Raw genomic sequence first — 15,889 nt, forward strand, 5'->3', positions numbered from 1 at the left:
ATCACCAACGCCCCGGCCTCAGCCCAGCGCCGCCCTGGGCAGCCTGGCAGGCATTCAGGAGCCTCTGCTCCCGGCTCCAGGCGACCCCGTGTATCTGCGCCAGGCCGCCTGGGAGCGGGCTCTGGGTGCCAGGCAGGTCCAGGTGCGTGGGGCTCCTAGTGCCCGAGGCCTCGGCAGTGAGACCCCAACCCAACAGCTGCATAAGGGATCGGCAACCCTGTCGCAAACGGACAGCCCCAGCGCGGACCCCGTCTGAGCGCTGATGCTCGCGGGTCCAGGCCAGCCACTCCCCGAGGCGCTCCCTCGGAAAAAGGGCGCAGCGGCCCCAAGCGTGCCCGCTGCAACTAGTGTCCCAGGTTCTCGCCGTAGCCAGCTTCTCGGGGCTGCAGCCCTGTCTCCCCGCGTGCACCCGACCCTGGCCTCGGAGGCTCTGCCCTCCGGCCGCCCCATCGCAGACCGCCTCAGGCCCCGGCCCCCGGCCGCGCCTCACCTGTGAGAAGCAGACAGCCTAGCAGCGCGCACAGCAGGACCCCGGTGTCCCAGCAGAAGACCATGGTGAGTGCGACGCGGCCTGCTCGCCCGGTGCCCGCGTTCCCCGCGGCCAACGACCCGGCCGCCCAAGTCCTTCCTCTTGTTCTCCGCCGCCGCCGGACCCGCGCCCCGAGCGCCCGTCTCGCGGCTCCAGCCAGGAGACAACCACTTCCCCGGGTAATCCTCGCCGCCAGGCGCCCGCTGGCCGCTGCGTCTGAGTCCCGGAGCCCGCTCTGAGCCGCCGCCGCTGCTTGCGAGGAGCGGAGAGGAGTGTCCGCCTGGCGCGCTCCGAGCCTCCCGCGGACCTCGATGAAGAGGAGCCGAGGGCGGGGGCGATTTATAACCTTTCCCCAGCCCACTTCCTACCCCGGCACCTCCTTCTGGTGACGTCAAGGGGTCCCCCACCCCTCATCCGCCTCCCCACCTACCCTCTTCTTCCTCCCAAGCTCGCTTCCCTGCGGCTACGGAGAGGGGCGGGGGCCGACGAGGGCGGGTGGCCCGGGGCCGAGCGCGCGTGGGGAGGTGCTGGCGACGCGGGCCCGGGAGCGCGGCCCCGGCAGGTTCAGGGTCTTTGCTCCGCGCCCTCTTGCCCTTGCCCCTCCTCCTGCCCATCGCGCTCAGGAAATCCTTGCAGACTCCCTCCACCCGGCTTACTCAGCTCTGGGGGCCGCCCGAAACTGGGGAAGGGACAAGGCTGAAGCTCCGCCGCCCGGCCCTAGGGGCGGAAAGTCCGATCCAAGGGAAGCTGGCCGCGCCTCCGCGACGGTGTTCTTGGCACCGAGGACTGAGGCGCAGTCCGGCTGTCTCCCCTTGCCTGCTCTTCCCGCGCTGTCCCCCCGCTTCTGACCCCGTCAGACTGTCCCGAGAAGTCTAGGAAGGCACCAGAGACCCTCGGCACAAGGCACTGAACCTGGAGCGCCTGAGGGGAACTGACGCTTGCCTGACACCTTTGGGAAGACTGCGAAACAGCTCAGGTCCCAGGGGAGCGCGTCCGTGTCTTTTTCGGCCGCACTGATGCACCCGCCCAAGTCATTTCCTCAATCTTCTGCTTCCTAGAAGCAAAACAAGGAATAACATTATGATACCTTTAAAAAGCTGAGGCGTGAAACTGCTCCTGCAACTTGGAAGCGCACAGCACTTGAACTTTATTTCCTAAATGCTCGAAAAAGAAATCTTTCTGGTGGCAGCTTGCTACTCAAGATGAGTGACTCTGACCACAACCGGGTGAAATTAACTTGAGGCACTAGATCATTTGCTATGACACTAATTCCACGTTGTTCCTCAATTATGTCTCCATTACCTCAAAGGCTGAAATCGTCCTGGGCTGCACGGAGCAGCCCAGTCTTGTCTCTGTAAATACCGCAGGTTTGAAAAATAGCCCTATTGGAACCCGTCAGAGGGACATAATACAAGGGGCTGTGATGGCACTTGAACGGAGCCAGCGACTCTTCCTGAAGGACTGGACTACCTCCCCGCCTGGGAAGGTTGGGCAACCCGAAGTTGCCACACTTCTGGGCTGCACACCAAGGAGAGGCCCCGGCCACTCCACACAGGAAATGCACGTCTGGGCACCTGGAGCCGCAGGACTTGAGCCACTAAACTGTCCCTGGATCCCTTCTGGTTCAGAGGCAAGGAAGACTGCCGGAGGCATTGCTTACCTGCTGGCTTCACCAGCCCTTTCTATTTTTCCAGTTCTCCTTACCACTCTCCCTGGCTCCTTTCTCTGCCTCCCGCACCCCTGCGTCCTCTAAAACCCATAGCATCATCCCACAGAACCCCTTCCAGCTGACAGCTGATCCTTCTCCTCACTGGTCCTCCAGCCCAGAACACAGCCTGGGACATAGGTGCAGAGCCACAGTGTCTGTTGGTCTCACCTGAGAGCTGCTTGTCACTCCTACACTGTCTTTCAAGGAGAAGCTGTCAGCATCGTCCTTCTGCAGCATTCAGCGGGGCCAGGCTTTGGGTTAGGGCTGAAAACACTGATGGAGAGCCATCATCTTTGCCTTCTAAAGGGCTTGGACTGTGATAAGGAGGTGGACAGTTGAAGAGGCTGCAATGCAGGAGCGGCCTTCCAGTGCTGGAGGGGTGTTGAGTCCTCCATGGGCTCAAAGAAGAAAAGGCATATTTATTGGCAGGGAAAACCCAAGGAGGGCTTCTCAGGAGGGACATTCACTTGACTCTGGGTGAAAGTGGTCCATAGTACCATGTACAAAGGTTTAATTTGCTTATACATTTTTTCAAATGCCATTTTGATATATTTAACTCATAGAGACATTTTCCAAACCTGCTGCCAGCAATGAATCTACGTTGTGTCTGTAAAGCCAGAACAGGTATTTGACGGACAGCTGAAGCAATCTTTATAATCTAAGATGCTAATCAATGATATTAATATGTTGCTTAATTATTTAAGGTTAATAGAGTGACAGTCAAATCTAAGATTTACATGAAAACCATGCTGCAGTAAGGGCTTCCACATTTCCCAACTACTCTTTTGAAAAGTTGCTTTTAATTAGAGTCACCAATTTATTGACTATGACTTCTTTGTTAGTTGCATTAGCTTTCTCACAAAGAATTCAAAAATGCTACAAATTGTCACAAGGGTTTGTTCCTGATTTCATTTTAGCTTAGATATGGGGAATAAAGGTATAGCTCCCAGTCCTCTACCCGAAAGAGATAATACCTTTGAATGAGAACAGGCTACAGCACTCTCCTAACTAAATCTCTAATGAAAGAGGTTTTATAGATAATACTGATGGAGAAGATGGAATTCAACACGGCTGGTGGGTATAAAAAGCTATTGAACTAGACAATCTGCTTGCTTCCTGCTCACATACAAAAGAACATTTCATCTCCTGTTTGGTTAGCAAAACCAGACACTTCTCTCTTGTTATCAGCTACAAACATTCTCTTGAGGTTTCTTTCTCGCCCCTATTCAGAAGCACACTGTTGCTAAATCCATCAGCTTTAATATTTGAGACTGAATAAGGGTGTTGGAGCACCAGTGTGAGAGACAGGAGGGAGCCTGGGTTCTCATCTTCCTCCAAAGACCAAGCGCGGAGCTGATCAGCTACAGTCACTGAGGATCAGTCAGGAATTTCTTTCCCACTTGGGTTAGGTGGCTTGATACAAAAGGAAAAAATACTCTATGGGTATATTCTGCATAATGCAAATATGTATGGTTGAATACAAGAACCGGATGATCTCATAAAACCCTTCTGTGTTACATTTTAAAAAGCTTCACGGTACAGATCCTCCGGACAGTTCAGGCTCCTTGGTCTAAAAAGCACACACGCCCAAATCTCTGCTAAGAAGTTCTGTGGAGTTCACCAGGTAGGCACATGTATGATTTTACTGATCAGATGCTGATGACTCCACTGGCTCAAAAGTCGTGCTATGGGAAACTACCACTGTGACTGAAATGCCCCCATTTTCAAAGAACGTAAACATCTGGTACTGGGTTTAAAAGCCATTCAACCCATCTACTGAGTCAATTTGTGGATTTCCTCTTCAATGCTCTAATATCTCCACATGAAAATTTATTGAACACGTAAAAACACCTCTTGTGCCGTGGGCATCTTGTCTCCAGCCTCAACATCCACGCCCCTTTGGTTACCCTTCAGCTGACACGCTCCAGAAATTCCATCTAGCTCAGCTTACAAGGCTCCAGCATATCAGTGTCCCTGCAGGTGACACGCTCAGGATTGAAAATGCAGCACAACTATCATTTCTCTCCTCCTAGAGGTAGTTTTCCTTTCAGGCAGAGAGAAAAGCCTGTGGGAAGGCCCAGTGGGAGCGAGGAAGGAAAATCGTTCAGGTGGGAAGAGCAGCGTGGAGAAGGAAGCACAAGGGACAGCCCCCTCCTGGAGATGAGGCCAGTGCCACTGAGAGCAGGGCGGCACTGCACTGGTGGCACTTCAGGGGCCACTGGCCTGGGCTCCCTGGCTCCTCCTGTTCCTGCTACTCATGCTCCTGTCTGCTCCTGACTACCTTCTCCCTCGCATGGGTGGGCACTGCTGCTGTTTATAAGATCGCCATTGGCTTTACTTGGAATTCTGCCTGCTTTTTGAGGCTCTACCTCCCAGCGCTGGACTCCTGGTTCGCCTGCTCCTCCTGCTCCTCCCGCTCCTCCCAGGGGCTGCTACAGAGAGAACTTGCTTCTGTTCCTGGGACCTGAGATCAAAGGAGCCTTTTCTGTCAGTGCCTTCATACCTTGAACTCTTCCGGAACTTACTCTCGGTGAAAGCCCCAAGGCTTTCTCACGAGAGCTGTTATCTGGCTGCCCTTGTGCAGCCGCGGCTTGGGTTGACTCAGGCTGCAGACCCTGTGCGTGTTGTTTAAGCCTCTTGTTTGTTTTAGTCTGCCTCTCTGGCCCGTCGAAGTCTTTGTGGTCTCTGCCATCCTGTGGACCTTCTATAGCTCCTGCTTCAAATGATCCACAAATATGGTAAACGTGCCTTCTGGGTCATCATAAAAATCACTGACGAGGACAAAGCTGAGTGAGTGAATGAATGAATGGATGGATGGATGGATGAAAGTAGAGATCTGTGGAGGTTGAATAAACCAAGGAAGGACTCCAATTATTCCTTTGTGTCGTTATCTCTAGCTGTATGTTCACCAAAGGAGGCTGCATATTAACTCATTCACATTTACCATGTCATTATTTAGGAATAATTGATGGTCCTAGCAAGAAAAAATAAGACAGGTAGGTTTTATTGAAGGCATACTAGAAAAGTTGAAAGAAAAAAAAAAAACCCAGACTGGGATAGTTGGAGAAGCATGGGGCAGGGGAAGCGGCAAATCAGAGAAGCAAACAAGGCCTAAAGGAAAAGTGGCCAAGTAGAGAAATCTCTAGGGAAGACCTCTAATCAGTATCACTACCATCTTGCCTAAGGTCAATTGTATCTCAGCACTTAACTGCCAGCCATTGACTTTTCCCTTTACTCTTTTTCCTGTTTTATTACTTTTAATATACTCACAGTCATTAAATATAACATTTTGGTAAAGATTAAAAGAAAGGAAGGTCTGGAGGATGAGTCATAATTCCATCATCTCAGCAGAGCCACTGTGATCACTGTGGTGTATTTCATTCGAGCCTTTTCCATACAGACGGCTTTTATCTTTCCATGTTTCTATAGAGCCTTCATAACTGTTGTAGCTAATAGCTGCAAACCATTATCCTCTTGCTAGACATTCCAGTTTCTGCATTGTAAATAATTCCAAAATAATCTTAATTTGACACTGGAATGTTTTTAGTCAGATGTACACACGCACATGCACACTCATCAATATCCCTGCTTTACTTAAAACCCTACCAGCTTAGTCCACCAGTGACCTGGCTGAGCAGTGGAAGGAAACAACTCATGGCATGGTGCATGATCCGGGAAGTGTATTCCTTCATTCAGCAATGCCATGCTAATTCGTTTGAAAATAGTAACATAGGAGATATAATTATTCCCCTAGAAGACCTTGCACTCTATTAGAGAAGGCCAGGGTTCCATGAAATAATCGGAAACATTTCTAAGGCGATTAAAGGCAAGATACAGTTATGAGTTCTAAAAGGAATCATTAGTTACTGCATTGGGAAATGGCTTTGAAGATAGTAACAGTTTATATCAGCAGAGAAGAGAAGGCATTCTGGAAAGACAGAGAAGGTAATAAAACCAATCAACTGTGGGAGAGGCCAGTGAAGGGTGGAGGCGTTGGGAACAGGGAGGCTGAGTTTGCACAGGTAAGGTTGAGGCCGGGCCGTTTGCTAGATACTCACATGTGTTTCATTCTGTCAGTACAGGAAGGGGTGGCTTTAGGATGGTTAGACTGGCCAATAGTGGGTTACAAGGGAATGAGACTGGAAGGAAATGAATAAACCATTAAATAAATTCATGAAGGAAAAAGCAAATCTGTTAAGAGGTAATAGAATAGGGCTGGTACCATGACGGGAAGGGGAGGGTGCAGGGTGGCTCTGGTTAGCAGTTCAGGGAAGGGATGTAGAAATAATTGAGATTGGGGTTGAGGTGAGGGAGAGGGAAAAGACCAGGAGAACTTCAGGGTTCCCGGGAGGACTCTAAGGAAGTCAGGCACTGGCTGATGGGGACGTTGCGGGAGATGGCTGGAGAGGAGGCAGGAGGACTTAGTTTTAGCCATGTTGGGGTGAGTGGGCAATTGAAAGCAACTGACTTTATTGTCAGGCTGGAGCCAAGGCAGAGTTTAAAGGGATGGCGTACTGGGTGTGGTGGCGTGTGCCTGTAGTCCCAGCTGCCTGAGAGGTCTAGGTGGGAGGATTGCTTGAGTCCAGGAATCCAAGATCAGCCTGGGCAACACTGCAAGACCCTGTCTCTAAAAATAAATAAATAAATAAATAAATATTTAAAAAGACAACAGGATAGCGTGGCTCAGGTCTAAACATTTTAAGGAAGTAGAAATTCAACAGGTAGTGCTATATCCTGACTTTACGTGTCACATATATGTTATAATTTTACATGTAACATATATGTCATATCTATATAAGACAAAAATCACATATATTTGAGATAGATAGCCTGAGTTTTCTGTAATGGCTAGGTTCTGACTAGGCAGTTTAATTTCCACCTCTGAGGAAGGAGGGGTGCCTAGCAGAGTACTCCAGTTTTAGCCTTCCTTCTTCAAAAGTTCCCAAACTCCAGACACACCCTCAGGGCAGATCTGCTGGCGACTTCGGTGGAAGACCAGCCCTTTCCTTCCTGTGTCTCTTCCAGGCTCCTCCTGGACGCACTTGTCATGAGCAGCGGCAGCAGTCACGGAGCAGCCAGCCACACTCTGCCCTGGACCGCGGGCCATCGGCCCAGCAGTCAGCCAGGCCTGCAGAAACACGGCTCTGTTGCCCTCCTGGAGGCAAGCCTGGCATTTGTAAGAAAGTTAGATCCCGAAGCTCAACCAAACCTACTGTGGAGGGAAGAGTTGCGTATCATAATTGACTTTAGATTTTTCTGTTGAAAAAATAATAATCTATAAAAATAAGCCCCAGCTATACCATTAGTGTGGGTTTTCTTGCTGAAATTTGAAACCCAGCCAAATAATAGTTTATTGTTTATTTAAAATTCCCTTTCTTCACATGCTGAAGTAATCACAAAGTGATAAAATGACTGAGATTTGCTTCAAAATTATCCAAGACCCCAATTACACCGATTTTATCTTTACGAATTATATGAATGTATTAAATTTTCACATGTACCACAAAAATATGTACATTTCCTATGCATCAATTTAAAAAATTATCCAAGAGGAGTAAAGATGAAACATGATAGGCCATGTATTGATAATGCTGAAACATACATAATTTATGAACATTTATTTCCTCTTATGCATATGCTTACAATTTTTTCAGAGCAAAAGTTAATTTTCTATTCTAGTCGGAAATTGAAAATGCGAACGATTGGTCCAAAGTAAATTTCAGGATCTGAGCCTGAGGCTACAGAGAAAAGGAGGGATAATGAATGTAACCTGTTGACCAGAGCTTTGGTTTCACTGATAGGAAGACATATGTCCTCCCCGTGAGTTTCTAGCAAATTCTGTGTGAGTGTGATGAAGAGGCATGAAGAGGTATAAAGCAATTACAGAGGAAACAAATCCTACTGTTACAAATCCAGTTGATGTGGAAAGTCTGCTGCAGAAAGAAGTAGCACAGAGAAGTAAAAACCGGATAAAAAATGCAGCAGAAGAAAAAGAACAAGAAAACCCTTTAAAAGGAAAAATCCGGAAAATTACTATCTATATGATGGAGAGGAGGAAAATAAATCACTTTTCTTTTTCATTTTATTTGTTGAAAATTAAATAAATTCCTTTAAAAATCCCTTTTCTTCTCCATGTTATTTGTTTGAAAATTATGGCTGGAGATCATTAAGTAGAGAAAACGAAATTTGGGGTGAGAGGATAAAAACCCATGCTGCATCATCTAATGATATTATTAAAAAGGACTTTAAAAACTATGTTTTTAAAACAAAACAAAACAAACATGATTTGTTGGCAAGCATTCTAGGCAATTTTGGGAACAGGAAGATAATATTGCAAGACCATTAGCCATTTTTTTTCTAGAATTATGCAGAAGTCCCCATGATTGGACAAGGAAAGAAATTCAGAAGATTGATTGGTAAAGATAAACACAAAATCATACAATCTTAGTGTGCAAGTGGACCTTATAGATCTAGTCCAATCACATGATCTTGCTTTGAGGAAAGAGGCAGTGAGGTGATGTGCTTGGCCAGTCACACCTGAATCAGAATGTAGGGGTAACCCTTGACCTTCTCAGACTATCGCTGAGAGCTTCTGCCCACACAATCCCCATACCTTCTGGCCTCTTCACAGAAGGAGAGAGCATAAAGATACATTGCTCTGTTCTCTGGATCCCTGTGAGATGATCTCATCAGTCAGTGAAAGGCAGGCAGGATTTGCCTGCAGGTCAGCTCAGAACTTATTCAGGTCAAGATTGCCACCTTTGTGCCCAGGGTCGCTTGCACCCAGAAAGCAACATAGAGCAGAGGGCAAAAAACTTCTACTGCCAAAGTGGGTCTGCGCACAGCTCCTAAGCCAGCCTGCCGGGGGTTCAAATCTTGACTCTGCCTCTTGCAGGATATCTGACCTTGGGCAAGTCACCTAATGTCTGTGGGCTCTAGTCTCTTAATCTCCAAAGCAGGGATGATGATAGAATAGTAGGGTTGTTGTGAGGATTAAAGGAAGAATCCAGAAAAGCATTTATAATAATGTCTGGACCAAACTAAGCACTGGATAAGTGCTAAGTATGATTACATGAGTAATGTTTGCCATACGCCTCCTGCATGCTGCCTGACTAATCCCCCAGTACTTATCCCCATGGGTTAGCTGTACTTCTGCCCTTGGAAGCTGTACTTCCAGGCCTCTGATGGGATTGGGCCTTGGATGGGCACCAGCACACCATGTACATTTGCTCAGGACTGAACCCTTTCTTCCTTCCCCTTAGGCATCGTTTGAGACCCTACCTCCTGTCTGACTTCAAGTGTCCCCTGATGGTTAAAGCCAGCCTCTGGGTGCCAGCCCCATCTTCTGGACTGGTAGCCCTCAGATGCCCGTTTGTGGGACCCTACCCCTGGGTAACTGTTGGATTGCATGGCTATTACTGCAGGGCAGCTCATTGCTGTCTTGTTCCCTGCTCCCTTGCTTCTCCGTCCTGCCCCAGTCCAGTTGCTCATCTCCTCTCTCTACCAGCCTCTGCTGCCAAAGTCCTAGCACAAAATCCTTAGCTCTGTGTAAGAACCCCCCCGGCTCCTTAATTAAAACAAAAATCTTGATCTGCCAAGGTTGGTCTCAGAGGGAGGCGCCCATCTTGGTGAAGACCTCTCTGTCCCCCTCTTGTCCTGACATCTCCTCCCTTGGGTAGCCCAGCAATCACTCCTGCCCCTGGGGACTGGTCTTCAGGGCTCCATGGTGCCTTATGGGGTTTCACACATGTGGACAACTGCTTCCTTGAGCTTCCATCAGCATCCCCGGGATAGCTGGAACCTTCATCAGGACCCAGCTAAAGGCTCAGGCAACACAACAGCGGAGGTGGCGCACCCTGTCCAGAGTCCACCTGAGGTTCTCCTCCTGCTTCTGTCTTGAGCACCACCCTTCCCTTTTCCATCAAACTGCATGATCTGCTTGAGCTCCAGAACCAGGAAGAATCCACAGGTATCGGCTTCAGTAAAAAAGCTGGAGGAGGTGGAAGCTGACAGGCTGCTGGCCTGTCTAGGCCTTTTCTGGCTACCAATCCCCACTGCCTGGCCGGGCAAGCCATGGCTCACTTTTGTCTTGGCTTATTTTGTACTTTGCACTTAAAATCCTATCCCATTTTTTAAAAAAATGATGGTGGAAAAGGAAAAGGTAGGAATCCTGTGATTTCAGTATCTAGAAAAAACAGCAGTTATAATTAACAACCAGTGAAAATACAGTTCCAGTTTAGAAAAGCTCCCAAAACCTGTTCCTTATAAATAAAAAAAGAAGCCCCCAAATATTAAAGTGATTGCTTTTCTTTACAGTCTCAGTACCTGGTCTTGCGAGTGAAGAGTCACTATTTATTGATTTTTTAGAGACAGGGTCCTGCCCTGTCACATAGGCTGGAGTACAGTGGTACAATCATAGCTCACTGCATCCTTGCACTTCAGGGCTCAAGCAATTCTCCCACCTCAGCCTCCCGAGTTGCTGGAACTACAGGTGTGTGCCACGACACCCAGCTAATTTATTATTTTTCATAGAGATGGGGTCTCACTATGTTGCCCAGGCTGGTCTCAAGCTCCTGGCCTCAGGCGATCCTCCTGCTTCAGCCTCCCAAAGTGCTGAGATTACAGACATCACCGCGTCCAGCCAAGAGTCACTTAAACATGTATTTTTTGTTACCTATGGTATTTTTTTAATCCTTAATAGTGTGACATGATTTGAAGAGCCTGACCACATCTAAAAATTGGGAAGTTTGCAACAGGCCACCACGAGTACCTTTAGCTTAAAAGACTCCTCTAGGTCCTGGAAGGAAACTTTCAGGCTGTTGGTCTGATCCCCTGACACTAAAATTAAGACTTGGGCCACAAAGGAAGGAGATAAGGACCTCAGCCCCAGGAGGAAGGTATATTAAGAAGTCAGGAAATTCACCCAGCTCAGAGCCAAGGGCAGGCACTGCAGCCCGGAGGTGGGGTAAGAGAGGGGGCCTGTTATTGTGCTGTTCAGCCTCGGAGCTTCCTGCCTCAACACATGCCTGGCTTGATGATCCTCAGGGAGTGTTGTAAGACTGAAAGAGCAGACTTCCTGAAGCACCCACGAGCGTTAGAACACTCAGGCAAGAGTTTAAACTGGAATTCAGGTCTGGAATCCAGACTGGAATCCAGGTCCACTAGGGTATCCAAAGGAGCTGTCATCGTTTGCTCATGCTGGGACCTGCACTTGCGCCCAGAACACCCTGACAATTTCTGTCGGACTGTTCAACTCTCACCTACCGTGTGTGAGTGTGGGCCCAAGTGCCCTGAGCCCTCTGGTCAACCAGACCCTTCTCTCCTCTGGAATGTACAGTTCTGAATTTGTATCTTGTACTTCTTTGTATAGAAACTGTAGGGAACAGCCTGGGCAACATACTGAGACCCTGTCTCTACAAAGACATTTTAAAAATTAGCCAGGAATGGTGGCACCCATCTGTAGTCCTAGCTACTCGGGAGGCTGAGTCAGGAGGATGACTTGAGCCGAGGAGGTTGAGGCTGCAGTGAGCTATGACTGTGCCACTGCACTCCAGCCTGGGCAACAGAGCAAGACCCCGTCTCTAAATAAATAAGTAAATATGAAAAAGAAAACTGTAGGGAACTGCAAGCAGATCTTTTGTCATTTAACGGCTTGTTTAAAAAGCTAACGTAATGGTGAATATACCAGTTAGGAATGCTTTTGGTTGCAAGAAACGGTACACCTGACTAACCGCAACTTAAGCAATAAAGACAAAATTTAATAATCTCACATAGTAAGGGGTCTGCAGAAGGCAGTTTCAGGTAGAATGAGGCAATTTCACAGTGTGCTGAAATGGTCAAGCATGCCCTTCCTGTCTTTCTGCCCTGCCAATTCTGATGTTACTTTATGGTCACAAGGTGGCTTGTACAACTACATTCAAGTCAGGAGGTGGGGCGAAGAAGTCCTCTCCTTGCTGAGTCCTATTTATTAAGTCAGAGAAAACTCTGTCAAGGAACTACCCAGAAGAACACCCTTTATATCTCATTGGCCAGAACTAGGTCACATATCAACTGGTCTATGTCAACGTTAGACCAATCATTGGCAAAGGGAAGTGGAATGAGCATGACTGGCCTAATCAGGATTATCCCCCGACACATGCGCACACACACACACACTGGGCAGGGCACTCCGTCTCCTAGAACAAAGGATCTCCTTTCCCCTCCCACCAACCTGAACAATATGGCGGGGGCGGGGGGGCGGGGGGCGGCCTGTTAGCAGCCAAGAGGAAAACAATTATCTTTTGTGTGCACAAAATCAGTGTCAGTCACAGCATCTCAATAGTCACTGATGAATGACACTGAAGAGCCATCAAAATTGGTCTTCCTACCACAAAGCATACATCATGTCACTTTCCATGTTAAAAACTGCAGAGTATCCATATTGTGCCTATGATAGTGGGGAAAGCAGTGACCTTCGCCTAGAATCAGAAAAATGGATTACTTGTTCGCTATGTGGGCAAATCAGTTTACTTTTTTGGGCCTCAGTTTTCTCATTGGTAGAAAATGAATGAGTTGGGTTTGCCTCATCCCTTTTGCTTCCAAAACCCTCTGGCTTCCAAGGCTTCCTCAAATCTGGTCAGACATCGAAATTTAATCATATTTTCTATTTATTTAATCCTATCAGGAGTCTCACTTCCTTTCATCTAGTCCCTTCATTGTTCCAGAACACACCATGTTATTCATTCAGTTATTCCACAGATATTCACTGAGTGACTAGAATTTCTAGACACAGGATGAGAGCAATTCTTTGGGAAATGGAGCAGCAACAATTTGGAGGGACTTGGAGCACTGGACGACATACAAGACGCCCCATACTACCTACTTCCAGGTTGCTTCATGAGAGAAAATAACCTATATTTTTTTGAGTCACTATTTTTTTAGTGTCTCAGGCTATATTATAACATTAAAAAGTGTCTCCTGATTACTTGTTGTGAGCTTAATTGTGTCCCCTCAAAATTTGTATGTTGAAGCCCTGATCCCCAGTACCTCCAAATGTGACTGTATTTGTTTTGTTTGTTTGTTTGTTTTTGAGAGGGAGTCTCACTCTGTCACCCAGATTGGAGTGCCGCGGCGCGATCTCAGCTCATTGCAACCTCCGCCTCCCAGGTTCAAGCAATTCTCCTGCCTCAGCCTCCCAAGTAGCTGAGATTACAGGCACCTGCCACCATGCCTGGCTAATTTTTGTAGTTTAGTAGAGACGGGGTTTCACCATGTTAGTCAGGCTGGTCTCAAACTCCTCACCTCAGATGATCTGCCTGCCTTGGCCTCCCAAAGTGCTGGGATTACAGGCATGAGCCACCGTGCCCGGACTGTGACTGTATTTGGAAATGAGAGGTTTTAGTCTGCTTGTGCTGCTATAACAGAACATCACAGGCTGGGTAATTTATAAAGAACAGAAATTTATTTCTCACAGTTCAGGAGGCTAGAAGTGCAAGATCCAGGTGCTAGCATTTGGTGTCGAGTGAGGGCTACATCCTCCAGAGGGGAGGAACTCCATGTCCTCACATGACAGAGGGTAGACAAAATACATTAAGCCTTATTTATTTATTTGTGTATTGAGACAGAGTCTTTCTCTGTCACCCAGGCTGGAGTGCAGTGGTGCGATCTCAGCTTATTACAACCTCCATTTCTGGGGTTCAAGCGATTCTCCTGACTCAGCCTCCCTAGCAGCTGGGATTACAGGTGCCCAGCACCACGCTCAGCTGATTTTTGTACTTTTAGTTAGAGACAGGGTTTCACTATATTGGCCACACTGGTCTCAAACTTCTAACCTCAGGTGATCTGCCTGCCTTGGCCTCCCAAAGTGCTGGGATTACAGGTGTGAGCCACCGCGCTCGGCCGAAGCCTCTTTTATAGGGGCTTTAATCCCATTCATGAAAGGAGGTGCCCTCATGATCTAATCACCTCTTAAAGGCCCCACCCCCTAATACTGTCACATTGGCAACACCTGAATGTGGGAGGGGACATCTTCAAACCATAGCATATGATCTCTAAAGAGGTGATAATGAAGTGATTAAGACTGGCCCTAATCTAATATAACTCGTCTTTATAAGAAGAGGAAATTCGAACACAGGTACAGAGGAAAGACCATGTGAAGACACAGGGAGGAGATGGCCATCTAAAAGCTAAGGAGAAGAGAAAAACATGCCTGCCAACACCCACATCTTGGGTTTTCAGCCTTTAGAACCATGAGTGAATAGATTTCTGTGAAGCCACTCAATCCATAGTACTTCGTCATGCAGCCCTACTAAACACCACTCCCGCCGATTTGCTTTCTTAATTGTTAAAATTAAAAGTTTATCTTGTAATCAATAACATACGATTTGCATCTTAATTTTATAATGTTTACACTTTTGTTAAAGGTTTACTAAGCGTAGAAAACATGTCTTAAACTTTTTAAGGATTTCCATTGTTAGTGTGATTTTGAAACAAAAGCTAGACAGTCCTTTAGTAGGACTGATAAAGAAAAGAAAAAAGACAGAGGAGACAAAAATTAACAAAGGGGCCAAATCTACAGATACAGTCCAGAGTTTGTAAAAATCATTAAAAATCCCTCTGGACTAAAGGATGCAATAATTTTGAAAATTTAGATTACACTGACAATGATTTATAAAAAAGTACAAAACTGGACTGAATAGATGTCTAGATGAAAATGACAGATGGGATTTCTATCAAAGAATTTCCCTCCCTTAACACATTAAAAGAAAAATCACAAAAACCAACCCCCAAATATTCATGAACAGCACATAGGCAATGATGGAATTATACCTTAATGAAACACACCTCAAATATTAGTAGCCAAGGAACTTCTGGAGCAGAGTTGAAAAGCACAGAAAGGCTAAGCTTCTAATCCTACCCCTATGCTCCAAAACCATGCTGGTGAGTAGAAAAATCCTAAGAATTCTCATTGACGCCTCTCACTAATACCCACTGGAGAGGAACAAGTTGTGTGGGTGTCTTAATCTTCCTCTTCTGTCTGATAAATAGTAGCAATACAAGTGACCATATCACAAGAAAAAACCCCCAAATCTGAGACAGTTCTCACATGGATCGGATTGCGAGTCCTGGTATGAGCATTTTAACAAAATCTCAGAAGAGAGAAAAGGTTCACATATTCTAAAAAATACCACTTAGAACCACAGATAAACTCTTCCTTTCCAACTATCCCTTTTCATATTAAAATATATAGAAAATATGAAATATTCAATCCACAAACTATAACTCAGAGGGGAAAATTTGTTTTTAAATATAGTGGAAAAGGAGTTCAAAAAAAGTCATCCACATTGTATTAGAGAAAATAGAAGGTCTGGACAGAATTGTTTGTTCAAGATGAAAAGAAATAGCATTATAACTAGGCAAAGATGCTGCAAGGGGGGGAAGGAAGAAAGAGAAGGAAGGAAGGAAGGAGAGAGAAAGAAAGAGAGAGAAAGGAAGGAAGGAAGGAAAGAAGGAAGGAAGGAAAGAGAGAAAGAAAGAAAGAGAGAGAGAAAGAAAGAAAAGAAGGAAGGAAGGAAGGAGAAAGAAGAAAGAAAAAAGAGAAAAGAAAAGCAAACAGGCAAATAAGCGCAAGACTGGCAAAGAACTTACAAGAAAACTTTTCTCAAATAAAAGAA

At 46.7% G+C, this 15,889-nt stretch overlaps 1 protein-coding gene across 2 annotated transcripts in view; it reads right to left on the minus strand.

Annotated features, from left to right (window-relative positions):
* Window positions 1-853, minus strand: part of FLT1 (fms related tyrosine kinase 1) — a 195,665-nt gene extending 194,812 nt beyond the window's left edge. The window contains exon 1 of one of the 2 annotated variants that reach the window (XM_003913719.5): window positions 491-853. In XM_003913719.5, the coding sequence (XP_003913768.1) occupies window positions 491-554 (64 nt within the window). In that variant the 5' untranslated portion in view covers window positions 555-853. The remainder of the gene's footprint in view (window positions 1-490) is intronic. The other variant, XM_009191695.4, reaches the window with a different exon arrangement.
* Between the last annotated feature and the right edge of the window lie 15,036 nt (window positions 854-15,889).

This window comes from Papio anubis, chromosome 15 (genome assembly GCF_008728515.1).
Source record: "Papio anubis isolate 15944 chromosome 15, Panubis1.0, whole genome shotgun sequence".
NCBI classification, from domain to species: domain Eukaryota; kingdom Metazoa; phylum Chordata; class Mammalia; order Primates; family Cercopithecidae; genus Papio; species Papio anubis.